Source organism: Pangasianodon hypophthalmus, chromosome 23 (assembly GCF_027358585.1).
Source record: "Pangasianodon hypophthalmus isolate fPanHyp1 chromosome 23, fPanHyp1.pri, whole genome shotgun sequence".
Taxonomy (NCBI): Eukaryota; Metazoa; Chordata; class Actinopteri; order Siluriformes; family Pangasiidae; genus Pangasianodon; species Pangasianodon hypophthalmus.
Window position 1 is genome coordinate 146015 of NC_069732.1, and position 17964 is coordinate 163978.

General features: G+C 40.4%; 1 protein-coding gene and 1 pseudogene across 1 annotated transcript; one reads left to right on the forward strand and one right to left on the reverse strand.

Annotated features, from left to right (window-relative positions):
• Window positions 1-653: 653 nt before the first annotated feature.
• Window positions 654-4062, reverse strand: LOC128317270 (uncharacterized; annotated as a pseudogene).
• A 4832-nt stretch (window positions 4063-8894) lies between these two features.
• LOC128317254 (olfactory receptor 6N2-like) lies at window positions 8895-13341 on the forward strand. Its single transcript, XM_053228487.1, has one exon. The coding sequence runs from the start codon at window positions 9890-9892 to the stop codon at window positions 10874-10876; it is 987 nt and encodes a 328-aa protein (XP_053084462.1). The 5' UTR covers window positions 8895-9889; the 3' UTR covers window positions 10877-13341.
• The last annotated feature ends 4623 nt before the right edge of the window (window positions 13342-17964 follow it).

Below are 17964 nucleotides of genomic sequence, written 5' to 3' on the forward strand. Positions count from 1 at the left end.
GGTCTCGCGCCACAGTACCTGAGCGAACTTTTGGTCTTTTATGATCCGTCACGCCTACTCAGATCAAAAGGTGCACGCTGCAGGTGAACTGGGATGTTTGGATGCTGTCGCCCCCCCACTCTCACACGTTCACTCAGGTTTGTTGATGGTGGAGTGGCTGGCTGCTTTATGTCCCAGGGTGCCCTCATGTCTGTGTTAGCTTCTGGCTCTCCCTTTTAGTTATGCCGTCATAGCTAGTCTTGCCGGAGTCCCTGCTTGCACTCTGCATGCAAAGTACATTGTGCTTAACCATTAGAGGACAAAAGCTCACCTAAAAATCTCTTCCTTTCTCTCCATCTCTCTCTCTCCCTCACTCTCTGTTGAGCTACACATGCTACTTCTGAGATGCCAGTGATGCCAGTGATCCTGACCCCTCCTGCTCCTCCTCGCTGCCTGACCCATCCTGATGCCCTAACTTCTGGTTGGAGTTCTCATCGGTTGAGTTCGCTCGCTGCTGCTGGGGGTGGCCCCATATGGACTGCCTGAAGAACTGTTTGGATTGCTGGGGATGGCGCCACCTGGGGGCTGTGGAGATGCCATGGGGATCACATATGGGGAGCTGTACTGTAATGGCTTGGGACTGGAGTTGCCACGAGCAGCTTCGTACTGAGGACTCCATCAGTGGACAGTGGATAGATTTTAACCAACCGGACTTCTTGCGAAAACTGTGATGAATTTATTGGTTGCACAATTGCACTATTTGTCCATATAGTACACAATAGAAGGGATTTATTTATAATCGCACTATCCATTGCACCCAGATGAGGATGAGTTCCCTTTTGAGCCTGGTTCCTCTCAAGGTTTCTTCCTCATATCATCTCGGGGAGTTTTTCCTTGCCACCGTCGCCACCGGCTTGCTCATTAGGGATAAATTCACAGTGATAAATTCAAATATTTACAATATATTTTTGTGAATCCATTTATTTCTGTAAAGCTGCTTTGTGACAATGTCCATTGTTAAAAGCGTTATACAAATAAAATTTAATTGAATTGAACTATGAGCTATGCTGCAAAAAATAAGAGCAGCACCTTCCCGAGTGGGATGGACATCATCCTGCCCTAAAAGGCCAGCCTTACCCTCAAAATTACTCCAATTATCTATAAAGCCCACATTGTTTTCAGAGCACCACATGAACATTCAGCAGTTCAGCAACCATAACCTGCTGTAAGCTGGAGCTCACACTGATGGCCCAGGCAGCGCCTCCCCAGGCGACGCTGTACACATCCCACACCGTGCTTCACTACTGCAGGCTTCACTACCCATCCACAAATATTTCCCTCACTAATGTCTGAAAACCTGGCCAATTTGTCCCCAGAATTATTGGATGGGTCAGGCAAGGACTGGCCACTGTCTGTACTCCATGGTTTTGCCACCAGAATTGGCACCATCGGATATTTGTGAACATCCCCTTTGGGGGAACGCTGATCCTGGAAATGCCTGGCTTCCCCGCTGCGCTGGCAAACCTTCCCAGGCTTTGCCTTGGTTCTGGTGGGTGCGGATGGTTCTACATGTATGGAGAGAGTAGGAGTTAGGGGAGACATCAGGAGACAAAGGGAAGAAGAGGAGGGAGGGGTAGGGAAACCTTGGGCCCGGGGAGCTGGTTTCAGGGGAATTGGCCCCTGTTTCCATGGTGCAGGGACAGGGGGAGGAGGAGGGGAAGTACAAGAGTGAGAGAGAGCGAGAGTTAGAGAGAGAGAGACGGGAGGGGCTCACCTACCCCTTGGATACGCCGCCAGGTGGTCCTCTGCCAGTGGGACTGCCTTGTCTAGCGATGCCGTTGACTACTTCTTCGGTGCTGCGCTTCTCTGCCAGCAGCCATCCTTGGCAGGTGTCTTGGAGCTTCTGGGCTAAGGCGAATGGGCGGCCAAAATCGCCAAGTGTCAGCGAGCAGGAATGCTGATGGTGCTGTTCGGGTGTTTCGCTGACCCATTGCAATATCGCCAGCTTCAGGTCCGGGTACTCCAGCAGGTTCGCTACTGGAAGCTGTTGAGCCATGAGCTGGGCTTCCCCTGACAGGAGTGGCAGTAAGCGGGCCACAGAAGTGTGGGGCTGTCCTGAGTCCAGCTCAAACAACTCCAGGAATGCTTCCAGGTCATCCTGTGGTCCAATCTTCTCTACAGCAATGTGTCATGGCCACGCGAACTGCTGCTGAAGTACCCGCATGCTGGACCAGGGCTTGGAGCAGGCCCTGGATGTGCTGCTCCTGCTCTTTGCATAGCTCAAGGAGGGCCTGATTTTGGGTCTGGTGGATGCTAGTGAGGGACTTGACAATCTGGGCCAGTAGTCAGGACTCCAGGACGGCGGTTCTTCCTCCGTGTCCCAGGTTTCGGACCAGTGTAAAAACTTCCCAAGTCCCGGGCTGGAGGCAGGCTAGGAACAACTCAAAAGGCGCTTTATTCTTTGTATATTTATTTACTTTTGCTTTTCCGCATACTCAAACTAAGGCATGCACCCAGATACATGCAGTACTGTGCTCGTCAGCTCTCTCTCTTGCCAATTAAGGGGCTCCCTGAAAGCACAGAGAGACACAAACAAATCAGCTTTCACTAATTACACACAGGACAGAATCATCACGCGTTATCTGACAGTTTGACCTGCTCCCTCTCCGTGTACAGCCGATGCTCGACCATGCCCCCGCTGCCACAACTACCTAAAACAATAAGTCTTGGAGAGTCTGGAAGCATCAGTGTTTCCTCCACATCAGCTGCTGTTGCTTATACCTACACAGCAAAAACAAAATGGTGTTATGATATATTTTGACAAACATATTTACTGTTATAAGAACACAATTAAAAAAATATATATATATATATATATTTTTTTTAAAAACCCAACATATATATAACTTACATCAGCCTGTAGAACAGCGGCTCAAGTTTCTCTCTGAAGTGTGCTAGAAGCAGTAGGATCGCACATGGGCCATAAGATGTTGCTCCACTTTCATTAAACTTTATCAGTATGCTCTGTTTCTCATCTGCATTGTTTCCTGCTGTTTTTTTCCAGATAAAAATGAATGATTATCTTTCCCCTTTCTTCTATTGTCTTCTCCATTTTGTCCAAAATGCTGATGTTTGTTAGTAACTGAAAGTTGTACAATTTTTTGGGTGTGAATAGATATGGCCAGTCATTTTTCAAATCAGCAATGGATGGTGGTGGGCAGGAATTGATAGATTTTCTTTGGAGATAGTCTGTTGCTTTCATTAACTGAGTCAAAAGTCCTCTCTCCACCCCAGTCAGCACTTCAGTGCTGTAGAGGTCATTCATTTTTTCTGTTTTTCTTTGAGACTCTCTTCAGTTTCTTCTGATGGACACTCAGGCTGCCATCTCATGCAACCATATTGGTCAGCTGTTCCTTGGGTGATGTCTTCTGCTGATGAACTTGATACTCTTTTCTGCTTCCTAAGTCTTGAGAAAGAGCAGCCATGATTACCATGCTCTACTCTTGTTTTGTCAAAAGAAATCCAGAGCCACTGCCATCTCTCAGGAAATCTGCAACGCTTTGGGGATACTGTTTAACAATCATCTTGGCGAAAGTGAGGCACTGAGGTTTTGAAGGATTTAATTCTGCCAGGGTCATCTCATCAACAACAATTCTTACCATTTCTCTGCTATCTTCAGCAGTGGGCTAAAGCCCAGCACAGTGGCTGTTTTGATACCAGACGGCATCCTATTCCAAGGAACTTCAAAGTTGTCTGGCCAGACAGTTAAATCCACAGTTGTACTGGAGCTGTTGGTGCTTCACACACCTAGAGTGCTCGAGGAAGAGGACTTGGATGATGGTGAATCCTCTTAAGTGGTTTCAAATCGTATATTGGTAGATTCTAGAGGAGTTATTTTGACAGAACTTGTATGTTCTGAAAGAAGAAAAAAAACAACTACCATCTTTCCCTGTAATAATACAGTTAAGAATATGCAGACAATGAACATTACAACAGTGAAATTAATTTCACATTTCAAGTGCCTTCAAAACAGTAATGACGTAGAGTGTTCATGACATACTGTACCTTGTACATGCCATGCATTGAGGAGCCTGCGACACTGTATTGGTGTGAAGTGGTTGGAGAGATCTTCCTCTTTGATGAATTGCAAGTTGGATCTGGATTCGTCCCCAATGCTAGCCAGCTTGTTCAGGAGAGATAGTAGTTTGACCTCTGGTAGGGTAGGTAATATTGCCAAGACAGCATCATATATATCCTCCCCCAGTGCTGGCATATGAACAAATCTGGGATAGAATGATGAAAAATAATTACTGGAAGACCAGCTTGTACTCTGCCAATGGATAATAATCAAGGAGGTCCTCTTGCTTAATACAAATGTCTGAACCCATATGGATGGCCTGAAGAACCATTTGGTTTGCTGGGGATGGTGCCACCTGGGGGCTGTGGAGATGGCTAGGGGATCACATATGGGGAGCTGTACTGTAATGGCTTGGGACTGCGATTGCTGTAGTGGCTTTGGGGCTGCAGTTGCCATGAGCACCTTCGTACTCAGGACTCCATCAGTGGACAGTGGATAGATTTTAACCAACCGGACTTCTTGCGAAAACTGTGATGAATTTATTGGTTGCACAATTGCACTATTTGTCCATATAGTACACAATAATAGAAGTGATTTTTTTTATAATCGCACTATCCGTTGCACCCAGATGAGGATGGGTTCCCTTTTGAGCCTGGTTACTCTCAAGGTTTCTTCCTCATATCATCTCGGGGAGTTTTTCCTTGCCACCGTTGCCACTGGCTTGCTCATTAGGGATAAATTCACAGTGATAAATTCAAATATTTACAATATATTTTTGTGAATCCATTTATTTCTGTAAAGCTGCTTTGTGACAATGTCCATTGTTAAAAGCGCTATACAAATAAAATTGAATTGAATTGAATTGAACTAGTACACAGTTCTAGTATGAAAATGAAAGGCAGCCACCACAGGATGAGATCCAGTGTCTTTTATTCTGAAACAGGGAAATATCATCTGTGTATCAGCAGGCAATGGTGCTTCCCTCTTGGGTACACACAGAGTTAATCAAGGGGAGAGCCAAAGTGCATGTGTTCATTAATCTCAGCGCACACTCACAGAGGCTGATGCATAACCCGTGAGGCGAGAGCACCAGAAGTGCTCCACCAATAATACTCCCACTCAACAAAATACCCCAAGAAAGGTTCCAGGACGTCAACAACATACTCCCATAACCCAAGAACTATAACTGGGAGAGAATTTCGTGAACCTCACTAAAACCCTTCTCATAATACAATGACATATAAAACAAAATTGCAATATCAGTACAGACATAAATTCAAGAAAATAATACAGAAAAACATTGAAATAAATCACACCAGCTACACTCCTTCACAACAAAGTAGACAGAATCATTATAATGGATTAAAATCAGCTTAATCTCACCTACATTTAGACCTTCCTCATCTCATCCTAGCACAACATACATTTCTATTTTGTACTTTGTGCCATTGACGGTGACTTCATTAGTGGCTACAGTGGAGTCCTGAGTGCAATAAAATGCTTTAGTTGCTGTCTTCATGCTGTCATTATAGTCACAGACATAAAATTAAAATTTGAATTACAGGTGGAAACAGATTGCCTGCACCCAAGTATGCTTGGAGGAGCTGATGTCTTTCTGCTAATGTAGCACACAGGTTCTTAAAATTATGCAATTTTCCTGCACACTGTTTGAAGTAGATGTGCTTACTTTCAAATTTCAGAGTCCAAAGATGAATGAGAGTTCCAAACTGAATTATAAGCCCTGAATAGTGACAGAGATAATGGTGATTTGGTTTAAGAGGATGGTCTGAAAATAACTCAACTCTATTTTGGAGGTACTTTTCAATGAGAATATGCAAAAAGGCAATCTGATCTTGTGAAGATGACATATTCCAAATTTGGTGATGATTGGACAAAATTTTTTTCACTACTCCTCCTACAAATGTTTTTTTTTTTTTACTATATCCAAGAGGGTGGAAAATCCCATTAGGTGGAAACTGATGTCATAGAGTGCATTGAATTTGTCTCAACTTGGGGATACCTGGTTTTTAAATTTTGGACACATGGTTCAAAAGATAAGACCATGAACGTACTTCCAAATTAGGCCAAAATTTGACCCAATGGATCGTTGGAAACACTTGGCCCAAATTTGGTCAGAATGTTGCTTAGACCTTCCGCAATCAGTGCATCAAATTTCACAACTTTTTTACCAGCCAGTTCTGTGGGCTGCCATAGACACCCTAGCCAGAAGAAGAAGAAAAACTAGAATAACAATAGCATGCCTACGCACCTTCGGTGTTTGTCCCCCTAATTAGTTTCATATTATAACTGCAATATTCCAAATCATCACATAATATGATTTTTGTTTAAAACTTTGAAGGCCTCAATTATTATTTATTTTTCCAGAGTTACACTGACTCAGTCATATTATAAACATTTCCAAAGCATTAAATCTAAAGGGGTTTAATTATGAGCGCTGTGTTAAGGTGATGTAATAAGAGCTTAGGGAAAATTGCCAACCTCCTAGAGAGATTAATGGACTGAAGTCCCTCATGCTGGACAACTGCCCTGCTAACAAATAAGTTTATCTGTCATTTATCACACCATGAGAGACTTGGATGAGGAAACTCTCTCCCAGGAATTTGATGTCAGGGGAATTTCTAATGCCTGGTGTTTGCAAACCATGATCTTTTTATCTCTGTGTAATACTTTCAACATGATATGAAAGATGTTTTGGTCCACCTCATGTGAATCTAAAATATCAGTGCAGGTCTTTAATAATAGGTTTTTATTAATATACTTTTAAAAATAACCATATGTCTTTTATATTTAAAAAACGTTTTATTATTTGCAATTTTTGCACAAAAAAACATCCAGTAAATCAATTGATCTGTTAGACATCACATCTTGTATAAGTTTCTTGTAGGACTTTCTACTCCTGTAACAGGACTTTAATGTCTTTAATTTAAAAAATTCCATGTGAAAGCTGAAATTGTGAATGAAACAAAGCCTGAACATTGCTAATTTAAGGCAAATCAAAACCAGAATTCTAGTTCATTTGAGCAGATTATTCATTTTTGTGCCCAAAATTTATTTATTTATTTATTCACTTACTTACTTATATATCCAGTCTAGTTTAATATAGAATCACCACACAAAAGTCCTACAGTAGTTGTTTCTTCAGCATATTAGATTGTAAATTTGTTTATTTGTAAACTTACATTTACATTTAATCATTTATCCAGAGCAACTTGCTGAGTTAATGCAAAAAGTAAAAGAGATGAGGTGCAAAAAACAAGGCTACATAAACACTGGGATTTGCAAAACTTTGCAAAGTTTATATACTCTAAAATCAAGAAGTGAACTGGAAGTCTCTCCACCTCTACTGGCAGGAAGAGAAAATGTTCTGGGCTGGTTTTATAGCTTTTTGCTTACTGACTTTATTATTTGTTTATACCACAGTGCTGTTGTATTCTGGATTCTGATGGTCAGAAGGTGTTAATTAGTTTTCTATAACAACAGCTCTGACAGTAGTGCAGCTGCAAATCCCAGGTTTATATTAGTTTATAGTAATGTTATTGTTTCTGTAGTAACAGCTCATCCACAGGAACTTGAAGGGTGGATGTGTTACATAAATGAAAAAAAAAAGCCATGTAATCATTACGATGAAATTGTCTGTAAGGAGAAATTTATTTAACATTTATAGAAGGAATCTCCAGTGTCAGCGCTTTGTTTACACTTGATGGTTTCTTTGTAAGATGACAAGCTGCATTTTTTTTCCTGTCTTATTAACTTCAGCAGGAAAAAGAGAGGCTGGTGAGGGCATGGCTGTTTACAGCTGCTATAATGTAAGTGAGTACAGGAACTAACTTGTTTCTCTGACGTTCCTCAACATTAAATGCAATTATAAATGGATTCTTTGTAATTGCAATTGCTGTGGTTTTGGGGACAAGCTATCACAAAAGGCAAAAGAAAGGCAGCACAGTAAACCAAAAAAAAAAAAAAAAAAATTGTGGCAGTGTGTAATACAGCTTTAACCAAAAAACAGATCATTGTTTTTTTTAGTTGTGGTCAACAGTGGTGTTTTGTTCTGTGTGTTTGATTACTGTCATACATGAAAAAGTCACAACTATGTACAAGTGATTACAGAAAGCAGTCATGTACAAGCAGACTTATGAGCCATCTTGTTCTTGAACATGATATTTGTTATGGGCAACCAATGACATCCAGCAACTCAGGCTATGATCAGGCAGGCTTCTTACAGGGTAAAATCCCAAGGCCTGGCTCCATGATAGACCTTGGAGAACCTCATTATTTCATTCATTAATTTTCCTTCTAAATTTCCTGTGTGTGTGTTGTGGCTGCTGACTCGTCTCGATTCAGTGGCTCTACTCTGAGACTCTCCTGGATTGTCAACCTCCTCACCCTATCCCAGAGTGTAAGCCCTGCAACCCTACAGACGAACCTCATTTCTACTGCCTGTACTCACAACCTTATGCTTTGTCACTACACACAGCTTGTGACCATAAGTTGAGAATCAGGACATAGATTGAACAGTAAACAGAGAACTTCATCTATAAACTGAGCTGCTGCTTCATTACCCAGACTGATACATTGATTAACACTGCTGCTGCTGACCTGATCAGTTTGTCAGTGATGTTTGTCAATCTCTATTTTCATCACTGAATAATAAATGCTAAGATATTTGAATAATATCTTATTCAAATAAAATGCTAAGTGAATAAAATGCTAAGATATTTAAACTCTTCCACCAGGAGCATGGACTCTCCCCTCATCTTAAGAGAGCATCCCACTCATTTCCAGGAGAGAACCATGGGCTTGGCGGTGGTCCTTTTCATCCAAGCAGCTTAACACTCAGCAGCAAAACTTTTTAGCGTGTTATGGAGGTCTACTTTGGAACTGGATTGAACAGAGACTGTATTGCACAATATATTGACTTAGATACCCCATAATCCAGCAGTACCTCCCATAACAGATGTTGACACACAAAATCATAGGCCTTCTCCAAATTCAAAACATACATGTAGACCCTATAACCTCTTTGTTAAAAATTGGGACAACAATCCCTGTTTGCCAGTCCCAATCACTGCCCCAGATCTCCATGCAACAGTGAAGTGATTGTCTTAACAGGACCCCAGCCCTGTCCAGCTGAATCTCATCGACCTCTGCAGCCTTTTATTATATAGCTGCAGTTTCTATCCACCACAGTAACATCAGCTACAGAGACAGAGACACTCCATATCAGCAGAGATTTATGGCACAGAGATATCCACAGTAGCACTTTCTCAGAAGAGTTTGTGTATGGTCTCATCTTGCCCCTTGAGGTGCCCACCAGTTTGCAAGAACATTAAAAGTTTTTTTTTTTTTTTTTTTTTTTTTTTAACATCCTCATGTGGAAAATTCAATACTAAAACTTCATTGTTTCACCCATATTATTGCAAACTGCTGATTCTAGTGCTGGTGGATAAGCTTTATAATCATTTTTTTTTTTTTTTTTAAATATGACATTATACTAATCAACACATCCAACACACAAGGAAATAAAGCCCACTATAGAATTCCCATTTCTACTGCCTGCTTTTGATTCAGTGGAGAATTCACCTGTAAATGGAGTGATGACATATGCTGCATTTGACATATGTTAACTAGAGATTAGGGAAGGTATAAATAAACATAGGATTTTCTTCACCACAGTGAGACTGTTCACCCATGCTGCATCACTACCAGCCATGGCTGCTAGATGTTGTCTCTGAATTCTATAATGTGACTTAGTTATTGAGATCTCTATCAGCTTCTGTTCTTAGACACAATTGAATTTACTGCATAGAAATTATGAATGATTTAATGAATGATTCTGATGTTATGTATTTAACTCTGGAGGGCCATGTGGAGTTGGAGAAATACAGATATGTTTATTTTGTAATGGTTCTCACACTTTATCTGTTGATCATTAGTTGTAATGGTCTGGTCATTTTTGTCATATTCACAAACAAATGTCTCCATGAACCCATGTACATTTTCATTACTGCTTTGCTTTGTAATGCTCTCTTTGGAACAACTGCTCTTTATCCTAAATTGCTCACCGATTTTTTGTCTGAAATTCAAGTTGTTTCTTTTGAATCCTGCATATTTCAGTCATTTTGCATTTATACATATGGTGCTTCAGAGTTCACACTGTTATCAGCTATGGCCTATGACAGATATGTGTCCATCTGTAAACCATTACAATATGCAACAATTGTAAAAATGTCCACTGTTAAAAAGCTCTTATTTTGCTGTTGGTTTCTTCCTTGTTGTGAAATAGGTATTTGTGCAATATTAACATATCAACGTAAGCTGTGCAAATTCAAATTAAATAGAATATACTGTAATAACAGTTCAATGATTAGGATGGGTTGTGGAGACTTTTCTGTAAGTAATTCATATGGATTGTTTGTTTTAAGCATTGTTGTGTTTCCTCCATTAATTTTTGTATTTTTCTCATATATCAGAATACTTTCAGTCTGTTTAAAGAATTCAAAAGATTTCAGAAGAAAAGCTCTACAAACCTGCTTCCCACATCTTTTAATTTTCCTCAGTTTCTCCGTCACGTCATGTTTTGAAATTATACATACTAGATTTGAAGGAAACACACCTCACATTTTCAGCATGATCATGTCAGTGGAAAATATGGTTATTCCTCCTCTATTAAATCCCATTATATATGGACTGAAACTGAAGGAGATTTTGAATAGGATTAAGAAAATCCTATCGATTTGGAAAAGTAAGATACGTGTATGCTATGAGGTTATTAAACACAAACCTGCATTTGTTCATTAGCATTATATTTTTGTACTTTACTAAATATTTATTTGTAGTAAATCTTACCCTACATAACACACAAATAAATTAGAATGTGATGTGCTGTTTTAATATAAGCTTTTTACTGGTGTACTCATTGGAGTTTATGTTTTCTAACTAGAATGCTCCAAACCTTAATAAGCAGCAATGCAACAGACTTTTCTTAAAACAAAAATATTTACATTTAAACGTTAAGTTGACATTCATGACAAGTTGACATGAATATTGTTGACATCCTCATTGAAGTGGTTGGAATTTGGCAGGCAGCTAAACAAATTGATTGATCAGTTTTATTCTCCTTGCTTGTGTTGCTTGAACTCAGTGCAGCTTTTGATATGATAGATCACAGTGGTCTTCTAGATAAACTAGAAAATGTTGAATTGGTGATGGTGATTATGTAGTAACTCTGGAAGTTCAGAATTACACTGTGTGCAGAAGTGAAAGACCTTGGTGTGCTTATGAACTCCATCTGCCATTTGATGCTCATGTAGATAATATTGCTAGAATAGGCTTTTTTAATCTCAGAATTATTACTAAGATAAGAAATATAATCTCATTATGTGATGCTTTTGTTACCTCTAAGTCAAGCTATTGTAACCAAATTCTGTCTGGGTTTTTCAGTAGGTGAATAATCAAGCTCCAGTGAGTCCAGAATACAATAGCCAGTGTCTTTACTAGAACCAGAAGGTTTGATCATAGCACTCCTATCTTATCCACACTGCACTGGTTCCCAGTAAAATTTGAGGTACAGTCTTTAAGGTTGAAAACTACTTGTTTAGTCAAGACTTTTGTTAAAAGCTTTTCTCTTAGGTAAAGGTACAAATCTGAGGGTTCATGGGCATAGAGTGTTTTGGTAAACTGGAATGTTTTGATGCAAAAAATTCCTGAAATGACATTAAATAGAAACCTTGATATGAACCAGACTCAAAAGGGAACTTGTAATCTTCTGGGCAACACCGAATAGTACAATTCTCCAGTTTATAAATACTTGCAGAAGCTGCTGGATGCAGTTCACCCAGAGTATTTCAGACACACAGAAGAGTTTTCCTTCTGAATGTCCTGTGGCCCCCTTGGTGGTTAGTCACAGGAAGGTGGCCATGTTGTAGGAAAGCTAATGTTTAAAGAAAGAGCTCGTCACACCAATGCCAGAAATGGCATCACAGTACATCTCCCAGAACACAACACAACCTACAAACCCAGCCTCCATGAACTACAACACCCAGCACACACAGACTCTGTCACATTCACTGTCACCATTCTTCTAATCACATGTACCTGGACTCAAACATTAACCACACCATGTATACACACACAACCCCACGGTTTACCACGAAGTATACACTCTGTGTCCTTGTTACCAGTTGTTACCAAGCCTTTATATATTTCAATTCTGACATTCTGATTTTTGATCCTGTTTCTGTTTTTTCTGGCTTTTGATTCTTGCCTTTCCTTGTTTGTGCTGTTTACTAATTGCCTGACTATTTGCCTATTTCCCATTCTGATTTTGCCTTATGATGTGGATCTGTTTGTAAGCTTTCTAAATAAAGCTGTTTGTACTATCCGTCCCTGCTGCCTGACAGAATACTTCACCTCCTAATGGATGCGGCAGGTAGCTTGGAGTGGCTTCAAGCTTTGGCGGCCCAGGGCCACCTCCATGGAGAACAATGGCAGCAGATAGGCGTGCTCAGTGCGCAGCTCCAAACCATGAAGACTTCGGTGTTAGCTCCCTTGGCAGCACCTTCTCTATCTTCTTCTCCACTCATTGCAAGCCTAGACAAGTATGCAGGCGATCCCACCAAGTGTAACGCATTCATGCTTCAACGTTCACTGTATTTCTCAAGCCAAGAAGGGGTGTCTGAGTGAACCAAAATAGCTCAATTCATCAACTTGCTAAAAGTGCTAACTTGGGCCACTGTTGATTGGTTGCAAGGAGTGGAGCACAAATCCTCCTATGAGTGCTTCCTCCAACTAGTCCAATGGGTGTTTGATCACTCTCCTCAGGGAAAAGAGTCAGAGAGAGACTCACCTTTATGCAGGGCAACCTGAGTACTGCGGAGTTCACACTCAATTTCTTCATGTTAGCCATAGGCAGTGGCTGGAACAAGCTTGCACTCAAAGCTGCTTATCGCCAAGGGTTAAAAACTGACATTCTCACTGAGCTGGCATGTCTGGATTATTAGGCATCCCTCGATAATCTCATTGACCTGTCCATTCATCTGGACCTCCTGCCAAGCGACCAAAGGGAGAATAAATTGGACTTGAATCCTGCCCAGGAATTCCATGCCACAGAACCAATGCAGCTAGGTAAGTCCTACTAACCCCTGTGGAATGCCAAAGGTGTCAGAAAGAGAGACTGTGCTACTATTGTGGCACCTCGCAGCACCAGGTGGCACATTGCTCCTCCAGACTGCCAGCCAAGGTTCCCAAAAGACCAATGAGCGAGAACCCTACACATCTCACTCGCCCATGGTGATTCCCTTCAAATTTCTTTCTCCAAAAAATTTTGTCATACCAGTTCAGATAAGGTACTCAGAGAGTCTGGAGTCCATCACTCATTGCACCAAGCCACACATGGTCTGTGTCAATGACCTGCACCAAAAACAAATCTCTCTCCTCATCACTGTCATGACCAAGTTGCCCATAGTGTTATTCCCCTGGATGCATGCACAAAATCTTCAGCTCACCTGGACAGAAAGAGAAATCACCTACTGGTCATCACATTGTCTAGCCCACTGTCTCAAGGATCTGTCTGTGTGCATGACCTCTACCACAAGGAAAAGCCCAGAAAGTCCCAAGTGGAAATTCCCATCCTAGTACCGTGACTTAAAGTCTTCAGCAAAACTAAAGCCAGTGGGCTACCACCTCACAACCCCTATGACTGTGCCATAGAGATCCTGGCGGGCACCACACCTGCACAAAATTACATTTACAATTTCCTTGTCCACCAAGGAAACACTAGCCATGTAGAAAATACACTGAGGAGACCCTGAAACAGGGGTTCACTCACCCCTCATCCTTGCCAGCATCCGCTGGAAAAGAAATGGGGCGGCCTGTGGCCTTGCATCAATTACCAAGGACTAAACCAAGTTACCGTCATGTATCGCTATTCTCTGCCACTTGTTCTCTCTGCATTGGAGCAATTTTGTGTGGCAAAAATTTTCTCAAAGTTGGCCCCACATAGTCCCTACAACTTGGTGCATTTCTGCAGGGGTGACAAAGGGAAGATGGCCTTTAGCACCACCTCTGGCCACTTTGAGTACTGCATGATATGTGCTATCTTCAGCGCCAGCAGTCTTCCAATGCCTCATTGCCTACACTGATGACATCTTGAAAAGAAGCACACATCCACAATGTCAGAAGGGGTGTTACTCATCCACTTCTGCAGCCTTACAGTATATAATTGCAATTTCTATCCACCACAGTAACATCAGCTAAAGGGGTGGACTCCAAAACAGCAGAGATTTCTAGCACAGAGAGGTCAGTTCTATCCTCAGTAAAGGTCAACCGCACTTGCTCAGAATGCTGATTCTAGTGCTGGTGGGTAAGCTCTATAATCTTTTTTTTTTTTTTTTTTTAATATGACATTGTACTAATCAACACATCCAACACACAAGGAAATAAAGCCCACTATAGAATTCCCATTTCTACTGCCTGCTTTTGATTCAGTGGAGAATTCACCTGTAAATGGAGTGATGACATATGCTGGATTTCAAATATGTTAACTAGAGATTAGGATTAAGAAAATGTTTTGGAAAAGTAAGATATGTGTATGCCATGAGGTTATTAAACACAAACCTGCATTTGTTCATTAGCATTATATTTTTGTATTTACTAAATATTTATTTGTAGTAAATCTTACCCTACATAACACACAAATAAATTAGAATGTGATGTGCTATTTTAATGTAAACTTTTTACCGGTTTACTCATTGTTTACTCATGTTTTTGACTAGGAAGCACCAATGCACCTTTATAAGCAACAACCAGATTTGTGATAACTTTGCAAATTTATTATATAGAAAAAAACTGAAATATCACACTGACATAAGTATTCAGACCCTTTGCTATGACACTTGAACTTTAGCTCAAATGCATCCCAATTCTCTGGTTCATCTTTGAGATGTTTCTACACTTTGATTGGAGTCCACCTGTGGCAAATTCAATAGATTGGACATGATTTAGAAAGACACACACCTGTCTATATAAGGTCTAACAGCTGAAAATGCATATCAGAGTTAAAACCAAGCCACGAGGTCAAAGGAGCTGCCTGCAGAGCTCAGAGACAGGATTGAGTCGAGGCACAGATCTGGGGCTACAAAAAAATTTCTGCTGCATTGAAGGTTCCAAAGAGCACAGTGGCCTCCATAATTCTTAAATGGAAGAAGTTTGGAACAACCAGGACTGGCCGCCTGGCCAAACTGAGCAGTTGGGGGGAAGGGTCTTGGTAAGAAAGGTGACCAAGAACCTGATGACTCAGGTCTTATTTGACTGATCATTATCAGTCTGTAGATGTACTGTAAATGGTTACTTCTGTGTATACTAAGATAAAGTTTTGTGTTCCACAAGGTTCTGTTTTAGCCCACTGCTTTTTCCTTTATACAGTTATCAGCCATAATATTAAAACCAGATAACCAGACAAGGACAACCGGCGAACTGGCAACAGGGTCATGGGCACCCAGGGCTCATTTATGAGGGGGCAAAGGCTAGCCCATCTGGTCCTAGCCCACACAATAGCTACTATAGCACAAATTGCTGAAAAAGTTGATGCTGGCTATGGTAGAAAGGTGTCAGAACACACAATGCATCACGGCTTGCTGTGTATGGGGCTGTGTAGCCACAGACCAGTCAGAGTGCTGAAGTGTCCTGTTGGGTCCTGTTGGTAATGAAAGCAACCAATCAATAATTGTGTTTATAGTCTGAGTTACAGTTATGTGCTTGGAGCAGGTGGCCCTTCAAAATACCACATTGCCAGAGAAGTCAATAATAACAGCTTTAGAAAGCTGCTTGGTAATTTAGTCCTGTGGTCTGCTTATGTCTCAGATGGAGAAGATCCTTGGGTACAGGGGAACCAACACTGAGCTGCTAGAATCCACCGTTCTCTGACAGTAGAGACATTCAGCTTTTTGCATGGCCATCCACAACCCTGTACCTGTTTGGGCTTATAAACCCCAAGTTACACAGAAGCCAACCAAGTTGTTCAGCATGTGCTGTTCTGTTACTCAGACCATGAGCAAGCTGAGGTCATATTTCATAAAAATGCCTAAGCCTCCATGACTTCCTGCTGCATTTGAGTAACAGAGTACTGATGCATATCAGCTGTCACTTTGAAGATCTCCAGTTTAGTTGGTACAATGGTGATGAATTGCTGAAACATCTGGTTATGATCTGTGCACACTTTCTCTGTGCTGTCCAGTGGGTTCAGAATGACAAGGAAATCCCAGGCTATATACAATAAATATAAATAAATATATACACATATATATATATATATATAGGGGAGGGTGGGGCAAAATAAGCCCCCTGTATCTAGGCAACTGTACACATTTGTTGTCATGTGATCATAAATCCAGGAAGCAACCATCATTTCTATCTGGCTGTGGTGGAGAGAAGCACATGCTAAAGCAGCTATGCTCATACTTACATAGGAATAACATTCATGAAATGTATCAGTCAGGATTTAGGCCTCATCATAGTAAATATGATTTTTTTCACAAGAAACTGTTTTTATCCTAACAAAGTAAATTTTATACATGTCAGGTATAATGACCGTTATGTCAAAGCAAATTTATCCAGGCCTTACATAGGAATAACATTCATGAAATGTATCAGTCAGGATTTAGGCCTCATCATAGTAAATATGATTTTTTTCACAAGAAACTGTTTTTATCCTAACAAAGTAAATTTTATACATGTCAGGTGTAATGACCGTTATGTCAAAGCAAATTTATCCAGGCCTAAAAATATATACCATACGTATTGGTGATTTGCTAATGTATAAAACCATGTGAATGATTTAGCTAAAGATTAGCCTGAATTACTAAGCCAGGCAGTTTTTTCCAAAATGGTGGCTGTGGGGCAAAGTGAACCAAATGCTGTGGGGTAAACTCAGCTGACGGTTTATCTTAACCCACCATGAGGCACTGAAGTTAAGTTAAAGTTTTTAAGTAAAAAAATGTATTTCAGTGTAGTATTACAGAACTGATTTGGTTTTTCATATTTTAAACATTGCAGAAAAGATATCATGCCAAGAAATTATAAGAGGAAGACTAACTGGGGCTCAACACCCCTTGAGGAGATGGAGAGAGCAGCAACTCAGCAACTGAATGCTTAGAATCAATGTTCTGCAACTCGCTAGATAAGGTAGCTCCACTTAAAAGAAAAATAATTAGGGAGAAAAAGCTAGCACCCTGGTATAGCGATCACACACAAACTTTAAAACAGACCACTCGAATACTAGAACGTAAATGGTGACAAACTAAATCGGTAGTATTTCAAACAGCATGGAAGGAGAGCCTTTTGAGCTATAGGAAAGCTCTTAGTGCTGCTAGATCAATGTATCTCTCCACCCTAATTGAAGATAACAAAAATAATCCTAGATTCTTATTTAATACTGTAACAAAATTAACTAGGAATAAGACTACAATAGAAACATGCACACAATCATTATATAGCAGCGATGACTTCATGAATTTTTTCAATGGTAAAATTGAAAATATCAGGCAAAAAATTCAGATTATTAATTTAAAACCAGACAGTTTTATAACTAACCCTGTAGATGATATTATTATATTATCAGATCAACAATTACAATATTTTACTCCCCTTGAAGAGACCAAAATAATTTCACTAATTTTATCATCAAAATCATCAACCTGTATGCTAGATCCATTACCTACTTGTTTCCTCAAACAGATAATTCCTGAAACAATCAAACCTCTATAATTAAAGATAATCAATTCTTCCCTTAGCAATGGCTATATACCTAAATATTTTAAATTATCAGTTATCAAGCCCTTGATTAAAAAACCTTACCTTGATCCCTGTCAGCTGTCTAACTATAGACCAAA